This window comes from Cervus elaphus, chromosome 9 (genome assembly GCF_910594005.1).
Source record: "Cervus elaphus chromosome 9, mCerEla1.1, whole genome shotgun sequence".
Classification (NCBI taxonomy): domain Eukaryota; kingdom Metazoa; phylum Chordata; class Mammalia; order Artiodactyla; family Cervidae; genus Cervus; species Cervus elaphus.
The window spans coordinates 20,713,243-20,736,734 of NC_057823.1; the positions used below are offsets into that span (position 1 = coordinate 20,713,243).

The window sequence follows — 23,492 nt, forward strand, 5'->3', positions numbered from 1 at the left end:
GCAGGCAGATTCTTTACCATCTGTACTCAGATTTTACCAATTCTTATGTTTGTGGTTTTGTTTTGTTTTGGTGTTCAGACTGTCCCCTTTTAGGCTAGCAGGCAGGGCTTGCACTTTTACCCATGAAGGAGTTATTGTCTCATTAATCTCTCATAAGCTCTTTCCCAAGAGACATTGGGTTAGTTCTGCTGTTGGGGAAACACATATTGTAATCCTGAGTTGTCCCATGACATGGGACACCCTCCCACACACATCCACACGTATTCTCAGAGCTACGTAGACATAAATTCTCATGCACCAGCCCACAGGAGCACATACACTTACACCCCAAAGCACAAACACAGAAGGGCTTGTTGGCTGCGGCTTCTGTATTCTGATAAACCTGATGCAGACCCCACATACCGGCTGCGTAACCTTGGGGTGGGGGCTGGGGCATACTTACTCTCACATGCCTCAGTTTTCTCATCCACAAAATGGGAACAAAAACATTGCTGTGAGGACCCAGTATCTTGTAAGTGGTCCCTACGTGTTAGCATGGGTCTGGCCCCTCCCCCACCTTGCCCCCTTTGATCCTTCCCGCCTCCGAGCCTCCTCTCCTGGAATGGAGGAATTTCCCATCAGCCCCCTGGGGCTCTGCTAGCTGAGTCAAGCTCTGATCTCCCTTCTTCCCTCCCTAGGACCAAAAATAAGGAGCTCCGGCATCTGATTGAGGTCTCCACGGTTATATGGGCTCTCGCCCTTACTAGCTGGATCAGTGACCGCCTGTTTTGCAGTTTCTGGCAATGGATTAATTTCTCCTACCTGCACAGCATCTGGTAAGCATTTACCCTCTGGTCTTGGGCTCTAGGGGCTTCTCTGGTGGCTCACAGAGTAAAGAATCCACCTGCAATGTGGAAGACCTGGGTTCAATCCCTGGGTCAGGAAGATTCCCTAGAGAAGGACTTGGCAACCCATTCCAGTGTTCTTGCCTGGAGAATTTCATAGACAGAGGAGCCTGGCAGGCTACAATCCGTGGCGTTGCAGAGTCAGACATGACTGAGCAACTGACACTTTCACGTGGGTCCTAGAAGCAGAAAATCTCAGATGCCAGAGTTTGGAGCAGGAGCCTGGGGGAAGTGGGGACAGGCACAGATACTGGGATGTGTGTGTATGTCTTGGGGGGTGTGTGGTCAGGAGATCCCTTTCGATGGCCAGGATCCAGGAGAGGTCAGAGAGGTGGGGCTGGGGCCATCAAGCTGACTGCTGGGCCATCTTTTCCCCCTCTCTACTTTGTCACCCAGGCATGTACTCATCAGCTTCACCTTCCCCTATGGCATGGTCATCCTGGCTATGGTGGATTCCACATACGAGATGCCGAACCAAACCATCAAAGTCCGCTACTGGCCTCGGGACACTTGGCCCGTGGGGCTGCCCTATGTGGAGATAGGTGATGACCACAAGAGCTGCTGAGGTCCGCCAGGGCTTCTTGATCACCCAACACCTACGTACCCACCGAGGACAGCGGCCTGAATTGGGAGACTGAGAGACACTCGCAGTTCTGCCCTCCGGCTCCCTCTCCTCATCATCCTGGTCTTCCGCGCCCCCATACCGAGGCAGGGGGTGGACTTCATCACCTCTCTGTGCTATGGTCTGATAACCCTGGAGCTCCCCTCCATGACCCACCCCCATTCTCTTTCACTTCCTCTTCCAGGTTCACTGTTTCACACGACCTGGTGGGGCTGGATCACTGAAGGGCTGTGCTTCTGTGGCAGCCACTGGGAATGACCTCAGGCTGGGGCTTGGTCCCTGGGCATCTTATAAACAGTGGTGGTCACTGTAAGACTCTTCAGACCTGTCTTTGGCTGTGCAGTGTCACTGATACTTGGGAGGCAGCCTAGAGAATGGACATGTTTTCTGGTCACCTTACACTCAAGCATGTGTGCTAATGGTAAAGAACCCACCTGCCTACACAGGAGATGGGAGACGCAGATTCTATCCCCTGCATCAGGAAGATCCCCTGGAGAAGGAAATGGCAACCCACTCCAGTATTCTTGCCTAGGAAATCCCATGGACAAGAGCAGCCTGGGAGGCTACAGTCTGTGGGGTCTCAAAGAGTTTGAACATGACTGAAGTGACTTCATGTGCATGCAGAGATCTCAGGGGTCCTCACATGCTCACATGGACTTATGGGGCTGGTAGCGTTGGAGCCTCATGGAGGCCTGTACTGGGTGACATGGGTGCTCTCGGGGCACGGGCATCAGGACAAGCGCTGCGGTGGCTGGTTGCTGTGTGCTGTGCTTAGTCGCTCAGTTGTGTCCCACTCTTCATGACATCATGGGCTGTAAGCCACCAGGCCCCTCTGTCCATGGGAATCTCCAGGTAAGGATACTGGAGTGGGTTGTCATGCTCTCCTCCAGGGGATCTTCCAAACATAGGGATTGAACCCAGGTCTCCCACACTGCAGGTGGATTCTTTACCATCTGAGCAACCAGGGAAGCCCATGAATACTGGAGTAGGTAGCCTATCCCTTCTCCAGGGGATCTTCCTGACCCAGGAATCGAACTGAAGTCTCCTGCATTGCGGGCAGGTTCTTTAGCAGTTGGTACCAGGGAAGCCCGTGGTGGTTGGTACAGGCTATCAAAGTGAGAGGAGAGAGGGAGAAGGGTGGTTTCCATGATGGTTAAGAGCTCAGGGCTTGGAGTCAGGCAGATGTAAATTTGAATCTTGCTCCACCATTTCCTACTTGTATTTTCTGAGGGAAGTGAGTTTTTTCCCCCCTCTACCTCTGAAGTTCAAGGACCTTGTCTGTAAAGCATTCCTTCCTTCCTTAGATTTCTGTGTAGATAAAACAAGATAACATATGTAAAGTTCTTAGAATGGGGTCTGGCAAACATTCACCCATCTACTCATCCTTTAATTTGTCTGTCCATCCATCCATCCATTCTTTTGAACTCTCCATTGAACCATCCATCTGTCTTTTAAGTTACTCATCCGATAGTTCATTCATTCATTGTTTTACTCTTTTATTTGTTATCTGTCTTTTTATCTACCATTTATTAATGTATCATCCATTCATTCAACCATCCATGCATCCATCTATTCATCCATCCATCCATATATTTATTATCCATCCTTCCATCATCCATTATTCTTACATCTATTCCTGTATCCAACTGTTAACCATCCTTCATCCATCCATCCATCCATCTACTCATCCACTTCATGCATCCATATATTCATCTTTTCACCACTCATTAATCATTCTTCTTCCATCCATCCATGTATTCAAGTGTTAACCATCCTTCGTCCATCCATCCATCCATATTCAGCCATCTTTTCACTTGTCCATCCAGTTCATTCAATCACCCTTCCATTCATCTATGTCCCCACCTGTTCCTTCCTTCCTTCAGTCATTCATTCATCTCTTCAACTACTGTGTACTGAATTCCTACTATATGTTTGACAGGAGTCCTCAGATACAACAACTATATACTGAGTTCCTAATATATGTTTGACATCAGTCCTCATATAAGACAACAAAGACATGCAAAGTACCTGCCCTAATGAGGAGGCACACTTTAGATAAATATAAAAGAGGCAATTGCAGTCACGGATGGGTGCTGCAAAAAAGATAAAGCAGGGTGATGTTCTCAAAGATCATGGGGTGGGGGAGCAGCCCTTTCATATGTGTGATCAGTTGGGAAGTGCACTTTGCAGCTGAGCCCTCAGTGAGGAGGGACCCAGCCATACCTAGAGCTGGGCAAGACCATTCTGGGCAGAGGGAATCACAGGTGTCATAGAAAAGCATCCACTTCCTACTCCCCTTGTCTCTATCTCTAAATGCATGACCATGATTTGTCCCCAGATTCTGGCTCCTGCTGACCACTCCATGTAGCCTCCTCTTGGGGCATGGAGGCAGTGAGTAGGTAGGAAGGAGGACCAGGGAATCATCCAGTTTGTAATTCTATCTCACCATGGGGCCTTGGCAAGCCCCTGTCTCCATCATGGAGGACTAATGGTGGCAAAGGACAAAATGTTCAGCTCTAGCTGGCTGGAATGACAAAATGATAACCAGCACATATACTTTTGAAGTTAGAGCTTAGACTGCAGGTATGGCTGGATCTAGGCTTTACTGTTGGCTCAGACAGTAAAGAATCTGCCTGCAATGAGGGGGACCCAGGTTTGATCCCGGGGTCAGGAAGATTCCCCCAGAGAAGGGAATGGCAACCCACTCCAGTAATCTTGCCTGGAGAATCCCAAGGACAGAAGAGCCTGGCAGTGACAGTCCATGGGGACGCAAAGAGTGGGACATGACTAAAGTGACTTAGCACACATGCACACAGGGCCTGAGAGGAGGAAATGGGGAGTGCTCATTGGTATAGGGTTTCCTTTTGGGGTGAAGAATATGTCTTGGAAAACTAGATAGAGGCAATGGTTACCCAACGTTGGTAAGGCTCTAGTTGCTTTTGAATTGTACACTTAAGTATAGTTTCTGATTAGTCTTAGGTTAGGTAAATTTCACCTCAGTTAAAATTTAATAAAGCTCCCAGAGTCGGTCTTGGCTGGTGTTAGGTCATGTCCTGCCTCCCCCCAATCAATTCCAGTAGCCAGAAGGATGCAGCTGTTTGATTAGCCAGACTTGGGTACGTGATTCCTCTGCAGAAGGAGGGGAGCCTCAATCTGACTGTGACTGATCTGGGGGGAAGAGGGAACAAGTAGGAGTTGAAGTCCAGTATTAAGCCCGTGCCTGTCCTCCAGAGGGGCTGCCATTTAAAAACACACACGTTCATATTGGCCCCCAGGGGGAGCCCTCGGATCGAGGACTGTTGCCAGGGAGAAATAAAAAGGAGAGGGGCTTCCCTGGTGGCCAAGTGGTCGGGTTCACCTGCCAATGGAGGGGACACAGGTTTGATCCCTGGTCTGGGAAGACTGCACATGCCATGGAGCAACTAAGTCTGTGCACCACAACTACTGAACCTGTGCTCTTGAACCTGGGAGCTGCAACTCCTGAGCCCATGTGCTGCAACTATCAAAGCCCAGGCATCTACAGCCTGAGCTCTGCAAGAAGAGAAGCCGCCACAATGAGAAGCCCACACCCTGCAATGAAGAGTAGCCCCCACTTACTGCAACTGGAGAAAGCCAGTGCTTGGAAGTGAGGACCCAGTGCAGCCAAGAAATAAATATATATCTTTTAAAGGAGAATGATGCTAAGAGAGGAAACATTGCAAATGTCCAGTGTAGCAGCCTTCTCTGGGGAAATACCTTGTGGCACATAGTTTGGGTCTGCTCCAAAACCATTCATGGGACTTCTCTATAGCTCAGATGGTAAAGAATCTGCCTGCAGTGCAGGAGGCCTGGGTTTGTCCCAGGGTCAGGAAGATCCCCTGAAGAAGGAAGTAGCAACCCACTCCATTATTCTTGCCTGGAGAATCCCATGAATAGAGGAGCCTGGCAGGCTAGAGTTCATGGGGTCTCAAAGAGTCGGACACAACTAAGTGACTAACGCACACACCCAAAACCATTCATGGCTCCCCATTGCCTATGGGACAAGGGCCAAGTGCCTCTGTATGACATTTAAGGTCTGCTCTGATTTGAAATTAACCTGGGGTAGGTCTCTGACATCCCCATTGGACTCTCTGCTCCAGCTTGATCTTATTCAGCATTGCTGTGAATGGCTGTGTGTACATTTGTGGCTGGCAGGAAACTGAGAGGTATAGGAAGCATTCTGTAGTAGTTGGTCTCGGGTCAGGAGGCCAGAAAGGGTTCCAAAAAAAGTCTGGGAAGGCTGAAGCACCTAAAAGGTGAAAGAAAGATAGTGTAATTAATACCAAGCGGTCCCTTTGGGTGCAAGTAAACTAGAACACTAGAGGGCGATAGAGACCTAATACAGCAGTTCAGTTACAGACGAGCTAAACTCACTACTTCCAAAAACGTTGCATTCTACCTGTGGGAGTCCTGCTTCAATTTCACTCTTTGTAACAAATTTGAATGACATGTATCACTCATGCATTCTGCCAAGTGCTCAAATTGCTATCTGCTTTTGTTTCTTTAAATCTACTCCCTTTGCTCACACTGATGTATTTGAATAGGAAACATTGTGTCACTTCCAAAAGTCACTTGTCACAGATACAAAATAACCATAAAACTAGATACAGTAACAACAAAAAATTATTAACTGCAGCTCAGTGATTCTTAGCCCAGTCTGCACATAGAATCTCCAGCTGATTTTTAAAAAATTTTAATTGAAATATAGGTGATTTATAATGTATTAATTTCTGCTATATAAAAATGATTCAGTCAAACATACATACATACATATATATATATATACATTCTTTTAAAAATTGTTTTCCATTATGGCTTATCACAAGATATTGTATATAGTTCTCTGTACTATACAATAGGAGCTTGCTGTTTACCCAGCTGATTTTAAAGACATGTTGGAAGAGGGCAGAGATACAGATAAAAAAACTGGTGGCTACCAGAAGAAAGGTGAGGAGAGCCAAAATAGGTGAAGGGGATTAAGAGGTACAAGCTACTAGATGTAAAAAAAAGTTACAAGGATGTAATATATAGCACAGAGAATATAGCCAATATTTTATCATAATCTTATATGGAGTATAATCTATAAAAATATTGAATCACTATGTTATACATCTGAAACTAATATTGTAAGTCAACTATCTGAGTGCTAAGTGCTAAGTCACTTCAGTCATGTCTCTTTCCGACCCTCTGGACTATACCCATAACCTTTACGCTCCTCTATGGAGTCCTTTTTAAAGTTTTTTTTTTTTAAGCACTTATTTTTATTTATTTGGCTACACCAGGTCTTACTTGCGGCACATGGGATATTTTGATCTTCATTGCAGCATGTGGGATCTTTAGTTGTGGCATGCAAATTCTTTTGTTGCAGCAATAGGATCTAGTTTCCTGACCAGGGATTGAACCTGGGCCCCCTGCATTGGGAGAGTGGAGCCTTAGCCACTGGACCACCAGGGAAGTCCCATTAGAGGCCTTTGAATGTGGGTGGGCTTAGAGTATGGTGGAAGTGACTCCATGTGACTTCTGAGGCTAGTTCATGCAAGGCAATGCAGCTGTCTATTATTTTGGGGGGGATACCCACTCTTGGGACCCAGCCACCACCATGCTGTGAGGAATCCCAAGCCACCAAGTGTAGGAGCCCACGTGGAGAAGAACCAACAGCTGGCACCAACTTCCCGGCGTGATGAGTGAGCTGTGTTGGAGAGGTTCTTCATTCAGCCTCAGTGAGTTCACATCATGAGGGGCAGAGGTAAGCCGTTTCTGCCAAGCCTTGCCCAAATTGCAGATGCTTGTAACATCTGGATAACGTGTGTCAATCATGCATGCATGTGTAGTTTCTCAGTTGTATCTGAATCTCTGTGACCCTATGGACTGTAGCCCGCCAGGCTCCTCTGTCCATGGGATTTTTCAGGCAAGAATACTGAAATGGGTTGCCATTTTCCTCCTCCAGGGGATCTTCCCGACCAAGGGATCAAACCCGAGTCTGCTGTGTCTCCTGCATTGCAAGTGGATTCTTGACTCACTGAGCCATTGGGTTGTCAATCACGCATTCTGCTCAAATTACTATTTGCTTTAAGTTTTTCTTTAAATCTATTCCCTTCAGGCACACTGATGTAGATAGGAAAAAATGTGTCACTTCCAGAAGTCCTTTGTCACAGATCAAAAATAATCACAAAAATTAGATACAATAACAACAGAAGTGTTATTAACTGCAACTCAGTAATTCTTGACCCAGTCTGCACAAGAGAATCCCCAGCTGAATTTCCAAAAGGGGGAATGAGTGACCTGGCCCTTTCTTACTTCAAATGAATGAAACCAAAATCTCTGAAGGTGACTGGGTCCCAACAACAAATGTTTAGTGTTGTTCCAAGTCACTCAGTTTAGGGTGGTTTTTTATACAGCAGATGACAACCAGAGCAACTTTGTGTACAATGCCAACTTCTAACTTTGTTGTTGTTGCTGATTTGCTAAGTTTGTGTCTGACTTTTTGTGACCACTTGAACTGTAGCACACCAGGCTCCTCTGTCCTCCACTATCTCCTGGAGTTTGCTCAAATTCATGTCCATGGAGTTGGTGATGTTATCTAACCATCTCATCCTCTGCTGTCCTCTTCTCCTTTTGCCTCCAATCTTTCCCAGCATCAGGGTCTTTTCCAGTGCTTCAGCTCTTCGCATCAGGTGGCCAAAGTATTGGAGGTTCGGCTTCAGCAGCTTGTAACAATATCTAAACATTGTACCTTCCTCTGAAAGAAATCAAGTGTTCACCTTCAATGTCATTCAAGTCTCAGCCTCAACCCTACTCCTTCCCCACCAGGAAGTCTTCTTTGATTTCCTTACTCAGGAAACATGTAGAGATGCTCTCATCAGGGAAGCTGCTGGTAGTGTCCGCCTACTAAGCAGGCACTAAGACACAGGTGGCAGACATGTAGCTCTGGACTCTCTGTGGGTCCCTGACTCTGGCATATACTGGACATGGGACATTGGACAATGCAATAACCTCATCTGAGCTTCGGTTTCCTCACCTGTAAAATGAGGGCAACAACACCTACCTCTTCATATTGCGATGATTAAATGAGTTTAAAATTCATCCTCTGGAGCTTGTATACAGCAGGTGTTGGCCAGGATACGGCCATACTAATGAGAAAATGGAGCAGCGCTCTGCTTACCTCCTCAAGGAAGGAAAACAGTTGTTCAGTTTTAGGCAATGGATGCTTTTTTTTTTTTTGACCACACTTGACTGGGCTGTGCAACTTGTGGGATCTAATTCCTGTACCAGGGATTGAACACAGGCCCTTGGCAGTGAGTGAGAGCATGAAATTCTAACTACTGGACCACCAGGGAATTCAACATATTTACATTTTAAAATTACTTTACCGTTCTAACTTTGAATGAATGAATTAATTTTTGCCTGCTGTGGGTCATTGTTGCTTCAAGAGGGCTTTCTCTAGTTGTGGTGATTGGGGGCTACCCTCTAATTGCAGTGCATGGGGTTCTTGTTGCACTGGTTTCTCTTGTTGCCGAGCATGGGCTTGTGGCACAAGGGCTTTAGTTGCTCCTCAGCCTATGGGATCTTAGTTCCCCCAACCAATGATCAAACTTGTGTCCTCTACATTGGCAGGTGACTCTTAACCACTAGACCACCAGGGAGGTCCCAACCTGTTTACTTTTCATTATATAAGCTTCCCATATACAGAAAAGTATAGAGATCAGTTTGATGAAATCCTATATGCCCATCACTTAGATTGAACAGTTCTTAACATTTGCCATATTTTCGTCTAGTTTTTTTTTTTTTTTAGTTTTTAAATTAATGTGTTTTCAAGGCAATTAGCCTGGTGGCATTTTAGCCCTGTGCAGCTTTAAAAAGTAAATAATTTTTCTACACAACTGTAATTCCATGATCACACCTAACCAATTACAAGTTGAAATATAATCCAATTCAAGTTCAAATTTCCCCAGTGACACAGCTGGTTTATTCAAAGCTAAGATCCAATGAAGGACCTTACATTGCATTTGGTTGTGACACCATCTCTTTGAACTCTGAATGGTTCTCATGTCTTTTCTCCCAGACTGTTGAGAGTTTCACCTTCTGAATTTGTTCGATTGCTGCTGCTTCTTCCTTTGTTTTCTATTTTTTTCACTGCACCATGTGTGACATCTGGGGACATTAGTACCCCCAACCAGGGATTGAACTCACACCCCGCTGCAGTGAAAGCCCGGAGTCTTAACCACTGGACCACCAGGGAAATTCCTTGCCTGATTTCTTCTCATGGTGTCACCTCCCATGATCACATACCCTGTGTGTTTCCTTTGTAAACTGGAACTAAAGGTATGATTCAAAGTAAATATTTGGGGCAAGAATAACTTCTTCTTTGGTGTTGTGTATTGCCCAATTTTTTCCCTCTGCATCTAGCAGGCAATCTGTGAAGAGGTCATGGTGGACATGATGTTATACTCTCCAGTATCCCACGGACTTTTCAGTTAATGGTCGACTGTCATCTGCAATGATTAGCTCATTAGGGGTTTCAAAACAGTGTTGTTTTTTTCTGTCATCCTTTTATTAATAACATTATTATTGGTTGGCATCATTGTTTAGCATTATTGTTGCTTATTTTCTCAGTATGACCTCCAACGCCCCCCACCAAAAAAAAAAAAAAAACAAAAAAAACCCAGGTGGCCCTGCCCTAGGTTTAAAAGTACAGTGTTACTATGTACTATGACACTGACTCTCTTAGCAGTTCCTATCTGGGCTTCTTTTAATTCCAAAGTAACTGATTTTCCGACGTTCTTCATCGCAAAGCACCGGCCACACAACCTAATAAATATTTTGCGAGCATGCTCAGTTGCCTCCTGCTTTTTGCGACCCTGTGGACTGAAGCCCGCCAGGCTCCTCTGTCCACGGGATTCCTCAGCCAAGAATACTGGAGTGGGTAGCCATTTCCTCCCTGAGGGGATCTTCCCGACTCAGGGATGGAACACACGTCTCCTGCGTCTCCTTACATTAGCAGGCGGATTTTTTAATTTCTACCACTGAGCCTGACACTTAAATGAGAAATGTGGGGGGGGGGTACCCAAACAAACCAAAAAACCCCGACTTTTAATCTTATAGAAGGAATTTAAAATAATTGCACAAGGGGCCCCAAATCGCAGGCAGAAGTCCTAATGTCCACAAGAAAAGTGGCTTACAAGATCATGAAAAAGATGGGGCGATACGTTTACGTCCGATCTAAACAGTTTACAAGTCACAGTGAAGGTATATATTCATGGGTAAATTAAAAATCGGTTTTTGAAGGGATTGGCATGATAATTTTCGGGAATAAATTGAGAATGTCTTGGTTATGTCAACGTAGCCGGTATCAGATTTGTATCATTCAGACTAGCATGAACTATCATCAAAAGGTACTGTGATATAGTCCCCATTTTACTGATGCAAACTGACCCTCGGGGGAGGAAGGGAGTGAACCATAATAGAGATCCAGGATTGTAAAATTAATCTGTAGTTCCAGAGCCCAGGGCTCATTCCATCACACAGTAGCAACACGTGGCTAGGAAACAAAAATGTCCCAGGGGATGCCTCTCCAGCGTTCCAACCGCCAGCTCAGCTCGGGCCCAGGGAGGCTCGGGCCCCAGGGATGCTCGGGCCACCGGGTAGCGCCCCCTGCGGACTACAGTGCGCAGGCGCGGCGCGCTCGTCCCGCCCCCGCCCCCCTCCACGTGCGGCGCACACCTCGCGCTCCCTTCTGCTGGGCTAGCCTCGCGCCTCCCTCCCTCCCTCCTCCCGCCCCTCCGGTCCGGGCCTCCTATTGGCTGCGGGCTTCGTCCCTCGGACCGCAGCCCGGCAGGCCCCCACCAGGCCGGAAGTCCCACCCCACGAGTGGCTGCCCGTATCGTCGATTGGCCCAGACGTCTGTCAGTCCGGGCGGCTGGCCCGAGTCGGCGGCGGGGGCCCGCGGTCGGTGCGCGACCCGGGCTGGCGGCGGTTTCCGGTTCCGCGGGGCTGGCGGGCGGGCGGGCGGCCGGGAGCGGCGGCGGCGGCGCCTGACAGACAATGAGGGCGGCGGGGCGGCGCTGAGCGGCGGCGGCGGCGGCGAGCGACGCGGGGCCCGGGGGCGGGGCGGGGCGCCAGCCATGGACAATCAGGTGAGGAACGGCCGCGCCGCCCCAGCGCAGCCCGCGCCGCCCGCCGGGCCCCCTCCCTCCCTCCCTCCTTCCCTCCCTTACCCGCCCGCCCGGCCCGGCCCTCCTCGGTCCCGGCCTCTCCGCTCCGGCTCGGCGCCCGCCCGCCCCGCTTTGTGCGCGCCCACCGCTCTCCCGGGCCTTTATGTGGGGCGGGGGCGCCCCTCCCCCATCCGCGACCCCCGCCGGGTTACAACGCCTCAGACTCCCCTGGGAATCTCGGTCCCTCGCTGCCCAGAGCCCCCTGGGATGGCCCTCGCAACCCCGGTCCGGCCCAGATCCCCGTGGGACACCTCTTGTGACCCCACTACAACCCAGACCCTCTGGGACCCTCCTCGGGACCCCAGCCTGGCCTGGATTACTCTGGGACTCCCCTTGCGACCCCAGTGCGACCCAGAGTCCCCTCGGGACATCCCTCCGGACTCTGGCCCAATCATGACTCTCCACAGCCATCCCCGGGGTCCCTTTAGAGTCCTTTGATCCGACCTGTACCCCCTTTCCTCTCTGAATCCAGGGCAGTTGGTGTCTCCTGTCTGCCCTGGCCCCTTGGCCCTGCTTCCCCTCACACTCTGTCTGTTCTCCACATTAAACCTTTGCTGGGGGTTGAGTCCCCCCAGAACTCCTGGTCTGCAGCCTCCTCCTTTGAACCCAGGCCCAGCCTAACCTCTCTCCCCTCTGATCCTGCCCCTGCCTCAGCCCCAGCAGAGCCTCAGCCCTCTCCTCAAACGCTGGCGAGGTCCCAGGCCTTTTCTCACCAGGACCCCGGCCTGCCTTGAACATCCTTCGTTTCGGATCTGGGCCGGCTTCCTCAGCCCCCTCTGCTCTGATCACTCTCCTTCGGGTTCCAGGGACCCAAAGGGCTGTTTCTTCACCTTCAGACCCTCTTTGACCAGATCCAGGGACCATTTCTGCTCAGATCTGGAGCCCCCACACCCTTCACGTACCAGATGCCTCACTCCCCTCACTTTGGGCCCTCTTTGCCCCTGTGACCCTGACGTTGCCCCACATTGCCCCCCAGCCCCCCAATCCAGAGCTAAATCTGGTTCCTGGAATCACAGCTGTCCTCCTTGCAGAGACCCCCTTGTCTCTTTCCTGATGTTCATGGTCACCCACTTCCTTCCAGCATCCCCTAGTCTGGTGCTGTGACTTTGACCCACTGTCCTCCTCCCAGCCCCTGTATACCCCCATGTTCCCTGCCTTCCCCAGCATCTTGGAGCCTCCACCCAGAGACTTGCTGCAAACCCAGGATGTTCCCCAGCCCCCCAGACTCCCCACGGACCCTCTCCCTTTGGTCTGGCAACCCAGAGTCAGTTTCAGTAAACTCAAGCCAGGGACCATTGCAGCTCCCTACGTAGGATCAACTCTCTCTTCACCCTCATCTGCTGCCCCTGGCTTCCCGGGGCGCGAGGCCAGGAAAGGCGGTGTGGGGCTGTGGGGGTGGAAGCTGAATTCCCCGCTTTTAGTGAGGGCAGGTTGGGGCGTCCCTGGCTGCCGGCGCCACTCAGGCGGCTCTGGCTGGTGAGGCGCTGTGTGGTAGTTGGGTTTCAGGGGTGGGGGTGCAGGAGGCATACCCCCCTGCCCATCCTGGCCGCCTGGTGGCCAGAATCACTGAGTCCTGTGCTTGGGGCACCCTCTCACTGCAATTTCACTTCAGCCTTGATGCTGTACCTTTCTCTCAAGAGGTGATGCATAGTTTATGACAGCTGAATGGGGATTTCTGCAGGGTGGGGTGAGTTCATTTCCCTTGAAGGGACTGAGCTCGAGGCCTCCGATGTTTATTGAGTTAGGAAATAAAATAGACCTTCAGTGTCCACTGTTAAGGCAGCTGGACCCTGGGAAAGTCTTGCTGGACAACCCGCAGGTGCAGAGCAGGACTTCTGCCCCTTGCCCCACTGGGCCCCCAGGGAGACATTTCAGGCCCATGGGCGTCCATCCACCTTGTGATGTGGGGGGCCCCTGGCAGGCTGTGGTTGTCTCTGTGAGTGAGACAGGGCAGTGTTCTGGGCTGGCAATGCAGGGAGACAACAGTCCTGCTCGGGGGGCAGATGAGCCCCCTGGAACAAAGAGCGCCATTCCGCCATTGTCTGGTGTGACAGTTGCTGGCAGTTGTGATTCAAACTTGAACCAGAGTGAAAAAGTCGGTTCTTCTGTTGCATGAGCCGCATCTTGGGTGTTCAGGAACCACCACTCCTGAGGTTCCAGCCGCCTTGTTGGGCGGTGTGAAGAGGTGCCCTTTCCTCCATGGCAGGAGGTTCCACTGGACAGCGCTGCTCCAGATCTTTGCGCATGCAAGTGCAAGTGAAACTGGCCCCAGAGGAAGGCGCGTGCCACCCCAGTCCAGTTCTTCGTCTGGGCTGTGTTCTCATGCAAATGTGGGAGGCAGAGGCCCCAGCTCTGAGCCCTATCCTTTCCTCATGGCCCCAGGGGAGGCAGGAGAGAATGGTGTACCTTATCGATCCGAGTGGGTGAGCCAGCTGTAAGCCGTCCAGGAGGACTTCTGGTACGGGATCTGGGGGTGGGGTGGGGGTCGGGACCCTTTGAATCCAGCAGAGCCAGCCTTCTCTGCCTCCCCTGGGACGCCCCACACCTGTGAAGGCCTCAGTGTGATAAGGAACAGCGGGTCTCTCCCCCAGCCAGACCTCTCGCTTTGGGAGGTTTTGGTTCTCTTGGCCTTCCTGGTGTGTTCTCTAGAACTTTCTGGCCCGGCTGAGAAAAGAGGGGATTCTGCATTTGGCTCTGGGCTCCCAGGGAAAAGTCATTCCAGTTCCCTTTGCCCTGACCATACACCCAACTGTCTGATCCCTCCAACCTCTAGTCTGTCGTTGCTCGTCTGTTTCCTTCGGGATGTGATGGTGGGTTTTCCTTTTGGGCTGTGCGGCTGGGGGATCTCAGCGCCCTGTGCCTTCGTGCTTGGTGGGTAAGTCGTGTCCGACTCTTAATGACCCTATGGACTGCAACCCATCAGGCTCCTCTGTCCTTGGGGTCGTCCAGGCAAGAATACTGGAGTGGGTAGCCATTTCCTCCTCTAGGAGATCTTCTCAACACAGGGATTAAACCCATATCTTGCATCCCCTGCATTGGCAGGTGGATTCTTTACCACCTCATCACCTGGGAAATCCATCTTAGTTCCCTGACCAGAGATCATATTTGTGCCTCCTGCAGTGGGAGTGCAGAGTCTTAACCACTGGCCACCAGGGAAATCTCAGGATGTGTATTTTTTTAGAGGGAACGTGGTGATGTATTTTGGGGGGCAGGTCTTTGCTTACTTAGGGGTCATGGCTAGCAGGCATATGATCTACAAAGATGGTGGGGAAGGAATGGCCTGGCTACAGACTGAGCAGATGCTGAAAAGGTGGGAAAGTTTGCTGGGGGGCCGGGGGCTGCCTAGGGAGCTAGAAGTGCTGTCAGTGTCTGGGGGTTTTGCTCCCCAAAGGCCCAGGTGTTCCTCCCTTTGCAGAAATGTCGGACCTGGCTGCCGAAGTGGGCAGCCGACCCATTGAACCACAGGTTGAACTGATGCTCGATGACGCTTCGTCTGCTAAGCCTGGACTTGGGAACAGCTTTCTGTGTCCATGCTCTGCTGCTCTGGAAGGGAGGTGTGTTTCTCATGATGGAGGAAGGCCCTTGTTACAGAGGAAGAGTCGAGGCTGGGGGCGTGCTTGGGGATCTCTCGCTGTTTTGCCAGACCTTTTCCAGACCACCTCGGAACCTGGCAGAGCGCTAACGAGAGGGTGCCAGGGTCCTTCCCAACCCGGCTCTGAAGCTGTCACCCGGCAGATTGGCCTGCCAGCCTTTAAAGCTGTGTTGTAACGCACTTGAGAGCAGGGGCCAGAGCCTAACAACTCCGCTTCGCGTCCCCCACAGTTTGTAATGTGAAGTTTTGCACTTAGCTTTACCAACTGTCAGTTTAATAAAAGGGGCTAGGAACCACTCCCTTTGTCACCAGGTCCACCGGCCCTGGAATAGATGCCTTCATCCGGTTGTTCATGTTCAGAATCTCCCAAGACTGTTCCCTGGAGAACTTTGGGGTCAACCAGCATATTGTCTGCATGTCGGTGGGCGTTCCCTACAGATTTAAAGTATTAATATATCTGGTACCAGGCCTCCCTGCTGGGCTGCTGGAGGTCAGGCTGCTCAGCCCCCTGACAACCCTGAGGATGATGGGTGTATTTGCTTAGCCCCATGGTCTGCATAGGTGGCCCTAGTGGTAACGAATCTGCCTCCAATGCAGGCGATATAAGAGATATGGGTTCGATCCCTGGGTCGGCCGGGAAGATCCCCCTGGAGAAGGGCATGGCAACGCGCTCCAGTATTCCTGCCTGGAGAATCCTTTGGACAGAGGAGCCTGGTGGGCTATGGTCCATAGGATCGCAAAGAGTCCGACACGACTGAAGTAACTTAGCACGCATAATGGTGGTCTGCTTGCTTATCCTTAGTGTCCCGAGACACATTCATGGAGTCCTTTCTTGTCACTTTGTCATTAACCTTGTGCCCCAGGACTGAGGCTGGTCAGAACCAGAAGAGGGTGCAGGGGCAGCCACCAGCCCTCTGTGGGCCAGTGGTCAGAGGCCCAGGCCCTCCTGTGGCTTTTGTGAGAGGTCCCCGCCTCTGGGCAGGTGGTCCCTGCTTGAGAGGATTGACACAGAGGGAGGGACAACTGGAGCCAACTCTGATTCAGTAGCTGCTCCAGGAGCCCCCGCAGGGCCCCCAAGGAGAAAGTTGTGTGAAGAGCATTTTCTTTGGATTTGTGTGGCTATGGTTCCGTGAGGCCGGTCCCCCGCCCCCTCCCATCCCCTTTTGTGGCTGTGTGTGGACCACATGGCCAGTGACCCTGCTGGGTCCCGTCAGACTTGGCAGAATCATTCCAGGCCAATGAGGGGTCCCTCAGTGATTTCTTCCCCTGGGAGGGGAGGGGATTGTTCATCCGAGGGAATTCACAGCAGCCGCCAGACTTCAGGCATAACTAGGCCACTTGGTAAAGTGCAAATTCCCAGAGGGAAGGGTGTCTGCTGAAGAGAATTCCCACCAGAAGAGCGGGGGAAATCTTACAGACACTCCGTGTCGAAGACCTGCCTTTTGGGGCTGGGCGGCTGGCTGGGTTCTGGGTTTGAGGGCTTCAGGAAGGATCTGGGAGAGCAAGGGCTGTGAGGTGAGAGGAACTGTGGGCCCCAGGCTGGCAAGGCCTCCCGGTCCACACCTGGAGGGATCTGGGCTGGCCGAGCCGTTGGCCTGCTTTGCAGGACTTGGGATTCTGGCCGTGGGGTTCCAAGTGCCAACTGCCAGTTGGCCTGGAGTGAGGGTAGTGCCCGGCGGAGGCCCTCAGCCCAAGCTTAACTGTCCCCAGATGGCCCTGGGAGCCCTCGTTCCACTCAGGTTTTAGGGAGGTTTTCCCAGAGGTAGAATAGTTAACCCCTTCTGGGACAGGGTTGGAATGTACCCCTTTGTTCTGGGCTTTTGTTGGAGGAGGGGGTGGTGAAGTAACCCCCAGATGAGATGCTGAACCAAGGCAGTGACCAAGGCCCGCCCTCGCCCTCGGAGGCTCTGCCATCTCCCAGCAGCCGAGTGGCAGGTGAGAGGCATCATTTGGGGCAGCACAGGCTTGTTAACCCGGTGGCAGCGAACCTCTCCAGCGGACACCCTTCCTGGAGCAGCGGCTGAGGGTCTGCTTCAGTTGCTTGGTTCTGTTGAACGGGGAAGGAGCCCAGGTGGAGTTGGGAGGGAGGGGCAGAGCAGGTAATAAATTACTGAGACTCGCCGAGCTGGAGTAGCTGGCGGGGGCTCGGCTTAGCCTGCCTCTGCTTTAGCGTAGCCTGAGCGTCTCACTGATTCGGTGTTTTTTTCCCTCATATCGTGTCCCCAGATCTGTGTGATTTCCCATCTTTACTTCTCAGAAGATTCCAGCACTTGAAGGAGACCCCCTCTACTGGGTGCAGCGGTGCATGGCATGGTCCTCGGCCCCTGGGGTCTGGGGTTGTTGAGGCTGAGCTGGCGCCAGCCCCCGAGGGCAGAGATGCTGCCTGGGCCCAGGCGGGGCTTTGGGCAGGGGCTTTGGGCATGGCCTGTCGGCAGCAAAGATTACCCACTGCGCTTCAGAACCTCCCTGTTTACTTTGGCCTGTGGCGCGACTTTCTGGCACTCCCATCTTCCCCCTCGCATGGAACTGTGGTCTTCCCTTCTTTCACAATCACGGCTTGGCTGCCTGCTGGTGTGCCCTGGGTGGGAACCCCACGTGATGAGACATGCCAGGCGGGCGGCCGAGGTGGGAGCAGGGTTGTGGATCTCCGGCCAAGTGAACAGCAGACCTGGGATTTAATTCTAAAGTACCAGAAGCTGTTCCCAGGGTCTCGTCATCATGATCTGGCTTCCCACCTGGAACCTTGCCCACAGTCCAGGGATTGTCTCCTGACTCCTCAGCGTTAGAACAGGTTGGAGAGAAACGTGGAGTGTGTTACACACTTGTGTATAGGGTGTGTGAAGCAGAGTATGTTACACAGTCAGTATAGGGTGTGGGGGGTGATTATGGCCTATTTGGGACCATGTAAACATCATCGGGATTTGTTTATCTTGAACGTTGCCCATAAGCAGTGCTCTGCGAATAGAAGCTCGTGGCTGATTTGAGCATGACTTGTTTATCCAGACGTCCAGTCCTTTCCTCCAGCTTTTGGTGGGGTATTTCCCTTCGAATGTCCCCATTCCCCCGCCACTGCTCTGCCGGGCCGGGCTCCACGGGCATCACAGCCTCCCAGCTGCACAGGGTCTCCTGTCTTTCCTCCATCTGCCCGCAGGTCCTCCCAGCTCCCTTGTTTCAGGCTCCTCTTCTAGCCACTCCTTCCAGTTGCCTCCCAGCAGGCTTGTGGTATGTCTGTCCTAGTCTGCCTTCAGCCCAGACCATACACAGTTGCCCAGGGTACTTCTCACTCAGTGCTGTTTCCCTGACTCCATCACCTGCATGTAGCTGGTTCTCTTATGTTAAATTGAAATACTCCATCTGGATCCCCACCCCTCCTACCAGTGGGCCGGCCCTGGGGGGGGGGGGTCTCTCTGCTCTGTTTCCGAGCAGCGCCCCAGGACTGTGGTCCTGCCAGCAGGGGAGGGGCTCCTGCTGTTTTTATAGCTCACTCAGCACCCACAGCCTCCCACCATTCTGCACGTGGAGACCACCCTATACTTAACCGTCACCTTGGCCCTTCCCCCCAGAATGTGCCGCTTAGAACTCCCTGATTTAGGAAGCCTCTCTAGTTTAATTCTGTGTGGTTGACACCTCGAGCAGTGTGGTTCCAGGATAGAGGGTAACTGGAGACAGCTGAAGGTGCTCAGGGGTAGGGTTGGGGTGAAGCACACCAAGGAGCTGGCTGTTTGCGGACGGTTGTGGAGACCAGGGCCTGCTTGGTTTCCAGTGTGGGGACCGATCAGATAGGGCTCTGGAGAGAGCAGCCCTGAGCCAGGGCTTCAGGGATGAGTGTAAGTTCAGTCTGCAAAGAAGTGAGTGAGGGCTCCCCGGTTGTGGGCTCACAGCCGGGAAGGAGCACTCATGCCTGGTGTGTTTGGGGATGGCTGGTGCCTGACAGAATGGGAAAGCAGGGTGTATGTGTTCCCCGTGCACCCTTGGTTCACAGCCCCTATGGTGTGTCCAGAGCTTAGCAGCAGCTGCTTGTGAGTGAGGGCAGGTATGTGCACGTGCACGGCTCTGCAGCATCCTCTCTCTGAGTCAGATGAAAACGTGGTGAGTCAGGAGCATCCCAGACTTGGGGAAACGCAGGCAGGAGGTATGCTGAGGCTTAAGGACTGGACTCAGACTGCGAAGGGCGAGCCCTGTGTCCCAGGCAGGGACCGAGCAGGCGGAGGAGGAGGGGAAGAGCAGGAGGATGCTGGTGGCGGGGTCTAAATGGGTAAAAGAGGCAGGCACCAGAGGGGCTGTGGCCCCTGGGGATGCTCAGGGGCTGGTAGTGGAAAGAGGGCGGAGGACGCAGAGAGAGGCTTCTGGTCCAGGCCCTGGCTGGCGAGCCCGGCAGGGGAGTCTCCAGGATGTGTGGGATCTGGCGGCCCACATGCCCTTGGTTATCTTGGCACTTAGAAGCAAGTGTCCACTTGGCCTCCGCCTTCTTTGTAATGTTCTTCGTTTTGATACTAGGTGTCAGGCTCTGTGTGAAGGGAAGTTTGGGGAGGGTTTTCCAGGCCAGAGGGGTGTGTGCAGTGGGTCCCCATGGGCGCTCCAGAATTTGTGAAGTGTGGGGGCTGCTCGCTTAGGAGGGAGGGGCCAACACATGTGCAATGAGGGGAGTCTGGCTGCCGAGGCCATGGTCCACCTGCACCTGTCCCAGGTGGCTTCGTTCTTGCCGTGCCCACCCCCCCCCCCCCCGCCATTCTCACTGCAAACCGTCGTTGGTGTGGGTGACTCAGGTGACCCTCAGGGTCTCTGTTCTCCGGAGGCACTCTGTGGGATGATGGATGACAACAGGGCTTTAATCAAGGACTGGTGTGGGTTGGTCAGTATAGCAGAGTGGCCCTCGGGTGACCCACACACACCGGCCTGAATCTCCATACAGCAGAGCCATCTCTCATGGCCACGTAGCAGCTCAGTCTCAGAGCCTTGGTTGCCTCACTTGTAGAGTGAGGTACAGCCCACCCTTCAGATTGGTGTGTTCTGCATCCGTATATTCATACAGTTGTGGAGCAAAAATATTTGGGGAAAAAAGTTTCAGAAGGTGCCAAAAAGTAAAACTTGAATTTGCTGGACACTGGCACTGTTGACATAGCACTTACCTGTATTTACAACTGTTTGCATAGCATCTATGTTGTACGAGGTATTATAAGTAACCCAGAGATGATGTAAAGTCTGTAGGAGGATGTCCGTAGGTCACTTGTAAGTGCTAAGCCTTTTTATGCAAGGGGCTTGAGCATCAGTGGATCTTGGTACCCTCTGGTCCTGGCACCAGCCCCTCCCTCATGGGTCACACTTCTTTTTTCGGGAAATCTTGGTGAGGGTTACTGCCCCAGACAGGCTGCCAACCTAAGAGCAGACCAGGCAAGTCACTAGCAAGTGGTTTCTGATGGTGGAGGGTGCTGAGAGGACCACATGGTCTGAAGAGCTGTGGGGGTGGGAGTGGGTGCTTTCAGACTGGGTGGTCAGGGAAGGCTTCCCTGAGGAAGCAGCTGTCAAGCTGAGACCTCAGTGAGAGGAGCCAGCCAGCTGTGCAGAGCCTGGGGGAGAGGAGACTGCAAGTGCCTGGGTCCTGGGGTGACTGGGGTGGAGATGCAGGGCCCCGGGTGGGCTTGCTGGGGAGAGAAAGCATGTAGAGCAAACACGTGCTCCGCACCCCCTGTAATTGGAGCCTCCCGGAGTCCCTTCACTTTTGGGCTCTGTATGCTACCTGGGGTAGGGTGGGGGATGGATGGAGGGGGCGGCCCACATCCCAGGGCCCTGGGCTCTGCGCTGACCCTGCGCCTGCCTCTCTCCCCGCAGTGCACTGTCCAGGTCAAGTTAGAGCTGGGACACCGCGCCCAGCTGCGCAAGAAGCCCACCACGGAGGGGTTCACGCATGACTGGATGGTGTTCGTCCGCGGCCCCGAGCAGTGCGAGATCCAGCACTTCGTGGAGAAGGTGGTCTTCCGGCTGCACGACAGCTTCCCCAAGCCCAAGCGGGGTGAGTGCCCCCCTCCCCGGGGAGCAGCTGGCCTGAACTCCTTGGCCAGCGCTGCTCTGCCCCCACACAGGGGCGCGCCCCCCCCCCCCCCCCACTTCCCCTCAGCTGTGAACTTGGTTGTCAGGAAAGCCCAGCAGAGCTGGTGACGGGTGTCTTGTGTTATTATTGAGGCTCCGGCTCTGAGGAGCACCAGAGTATGTGGCCCGGGTTGGAGGGTGGGCAGGGTGGTGTACGACCACCCCGTGAGTAAGCAGGAAGTTGCTCACTGGGCCCATGTCGGCAGAGGAGAGATGCCCTTTCCAGAGCCCCTGACGTGTGGGGCCGGACCAGAAAAGGCAGGCGTATGGCCCTTGCCTCCTCCTCGTTTCCCCCTCAGGCTGTCCTGTGCCTGCAGGCACAGAAGCTTGTCCAGGCCGCCAGGTCAGAGGCCACTTCCGGGAGACTTTGAGGGGGAGTTGGGGAGCTCTGTGGGGTCGGGGCCTGTCTGCTGCGTCACCGTTCGGTCCCTGCGTGAAGCCCAGCATGTCACAGGGGTCCCATAAGTAGGCCTCGGATGGATGTGTTGATAAAGAAACAAAAGACTGCTCCAGAAGGGCTTTGGGGCAGGGAGAGCTGCTGCCGGGCTGCAAGGGGGGCAGGGGGTTCGGGGTGAGGCTTCACGGGGTGAGAGTATGGAGCCTGTCCTGGGACCCGCTGGGGCCTGGGCCAGTGCCGGCAAGTGTCTGACTGTCCAGCCAGGAGGGGACGTGTGTCACAGAAGTAGAAACTCCTGGTTCCAGGGGGACAGCAGCTCCAGATTCCTAGTGGCATAGTTAGTGGCCATTGTTCTCCCTTCTGGATTCTTCCATCAGCTTTCAGCTCTTCCTTTCCTTAATTTCTCCTTCCTGACTTTTCACTTCTCTTCCTTCTTCCCTCTCTCAGCCTCTTGGAGAGAGCAGATTGGAGTCCTGATAACAGCAGATACCTGGGAAGCACCTGGTGGTAGTGGTAGTAATAATAATGATGTAAAGCACCTGGTAACAATAATACTACTACATGCCACTTATCAGATGTGTTGTGCTCATAAGCTCTTTTTGTTTGCCCCACGATCCTCTTTTACAGAAGGGGAAGCAGGCTCAGGGGTCTTGATAAGCTGCCTGAGCTTTAAAGCAGGGGTCTGTGCACCGTGGGCAGGGTCTGCCTGTTTCGATTGGCGCTTGGTCACTCCCGTTCATTCCATGGTCACTGACTGTGCCATGAAACAGCAGAAGCCGGGCTGTCTCCTTCTGGCCGGGTGCCTGCTTTCCCTCTCCCGTCCAGTCCCCTTCTCTCCCAGTGGTGATTCCCATCCACTCGCAGAGACTCTGTGACGTTGGCAGGGGTGGTGGTGCCCAGCATCCCCTTCCATGTCTCAGTGTGGAAACTGAGGTCCCAAGAGGCCTAGTCACCTGTTTGGAAGGGTCACATTCTCCAAGCTCCCAGTGTCTGAAAAATGGGTTTTGGGTGAAGCATACTGTTTTGCAGAGGCAGTTTGCAGTCAGAGTTGAGTAGCTGAACCGTCCTTGTTTGCAAAGCCTGTTGGTGCAGCCTCTGTGTAGAGGGCAGCTGCAGCATGTGGTAGTGGTGGTTGTGTCACTTAAGTGGTGACCGACACTCTGCAGCCCCATGGACTGTAGCCCCCCAGGCTCCTCTGTCCATGGGGTTTCCCAGGCAAGGTGACTGGAGTGGGTTGCCATTTCCTTCTCCAGGGGATCTTCCCGACCCAGGAATCGAACCCATGTCTTCTGCATTGGCAGGTGGATTCTTTACCACTGAGCCACCCTGCATCACGTGAATTAGATGGTAGATGCCTGTTTGCCATTTGTTTAGTGATCAGGGAAAAACATAAGGTGAAGCAGCTAGTGAATTCCTTACAGGACTCCAGCCTCTGAAGTTATACTTTATGTGCTTAAAAAGTATCTTTTAAATCAGAGTATACACCCCACAGAGACCCAGCCGGGATGTACCTGGTGGGCATCTCCACCTCCCAACTCATCAGTGGTGGTCCCACCCCAGGGGCAGCCTTCTAGTCCTTTCTGGGTTGTGTCCCTTCCTTACCACTTTAAAGTGGTAGAAGTGAATTTACTTCTTATTTCTAGATTTTTCACTTTAAAAATTTGTTTAACTTTCTAACATG

At 52.5% G+C, this 23,492-nt stretch overlaps 2 protein-coding genes across 5 annotated transcripts in view; both read left to right on the plus strand.

The window, feature by feature from the left end:
• The window catches only part of ACER1 (alkaline ceramidase 1), a 55,493-nt gene extending 53,665 nt beyond the window's left edge, over positions 1-1,828 (plus strand). For all 4 annotated transcript variants that reach the window (XM_043911803.1, XM_043911800.1, XM_043911804.1 and 1 more), the window contains 2 exons: positions 678-815; positions 1,281-1,828. In XM_043911803.1, coding sequence (XP_043767738.1) covers positions 678-815; positions 1,281-1,449 — 307 coding nt within the window. In that variant the 3' untranslated portion in view covers positions 1,450-1,828. The remainder of the gene's footprint in view (positions 1-677; positions 816-1,280) is intronic.
• Positions 1,829-11,436: 9,608 nt separating this feature from the next.
• MLLT1 (MLLT1 super elongation complex subunit) overlaps positions 11,437-23,492 on the plus strand; it is a 64,593-nt gene continuing 52,537 nt past the window's right edge. The window contains 2 exon segments of the mRNA XM_043911808.1: positions 11,437-11,657; positions 21,157-21,337. Coding sequence (XP_043767743.1) covers positions 11,646-11,657; positions 21,157-21,337 — 193 coding nt within the window. The 5' untranslated portion in view covers positions 11,437-11,645.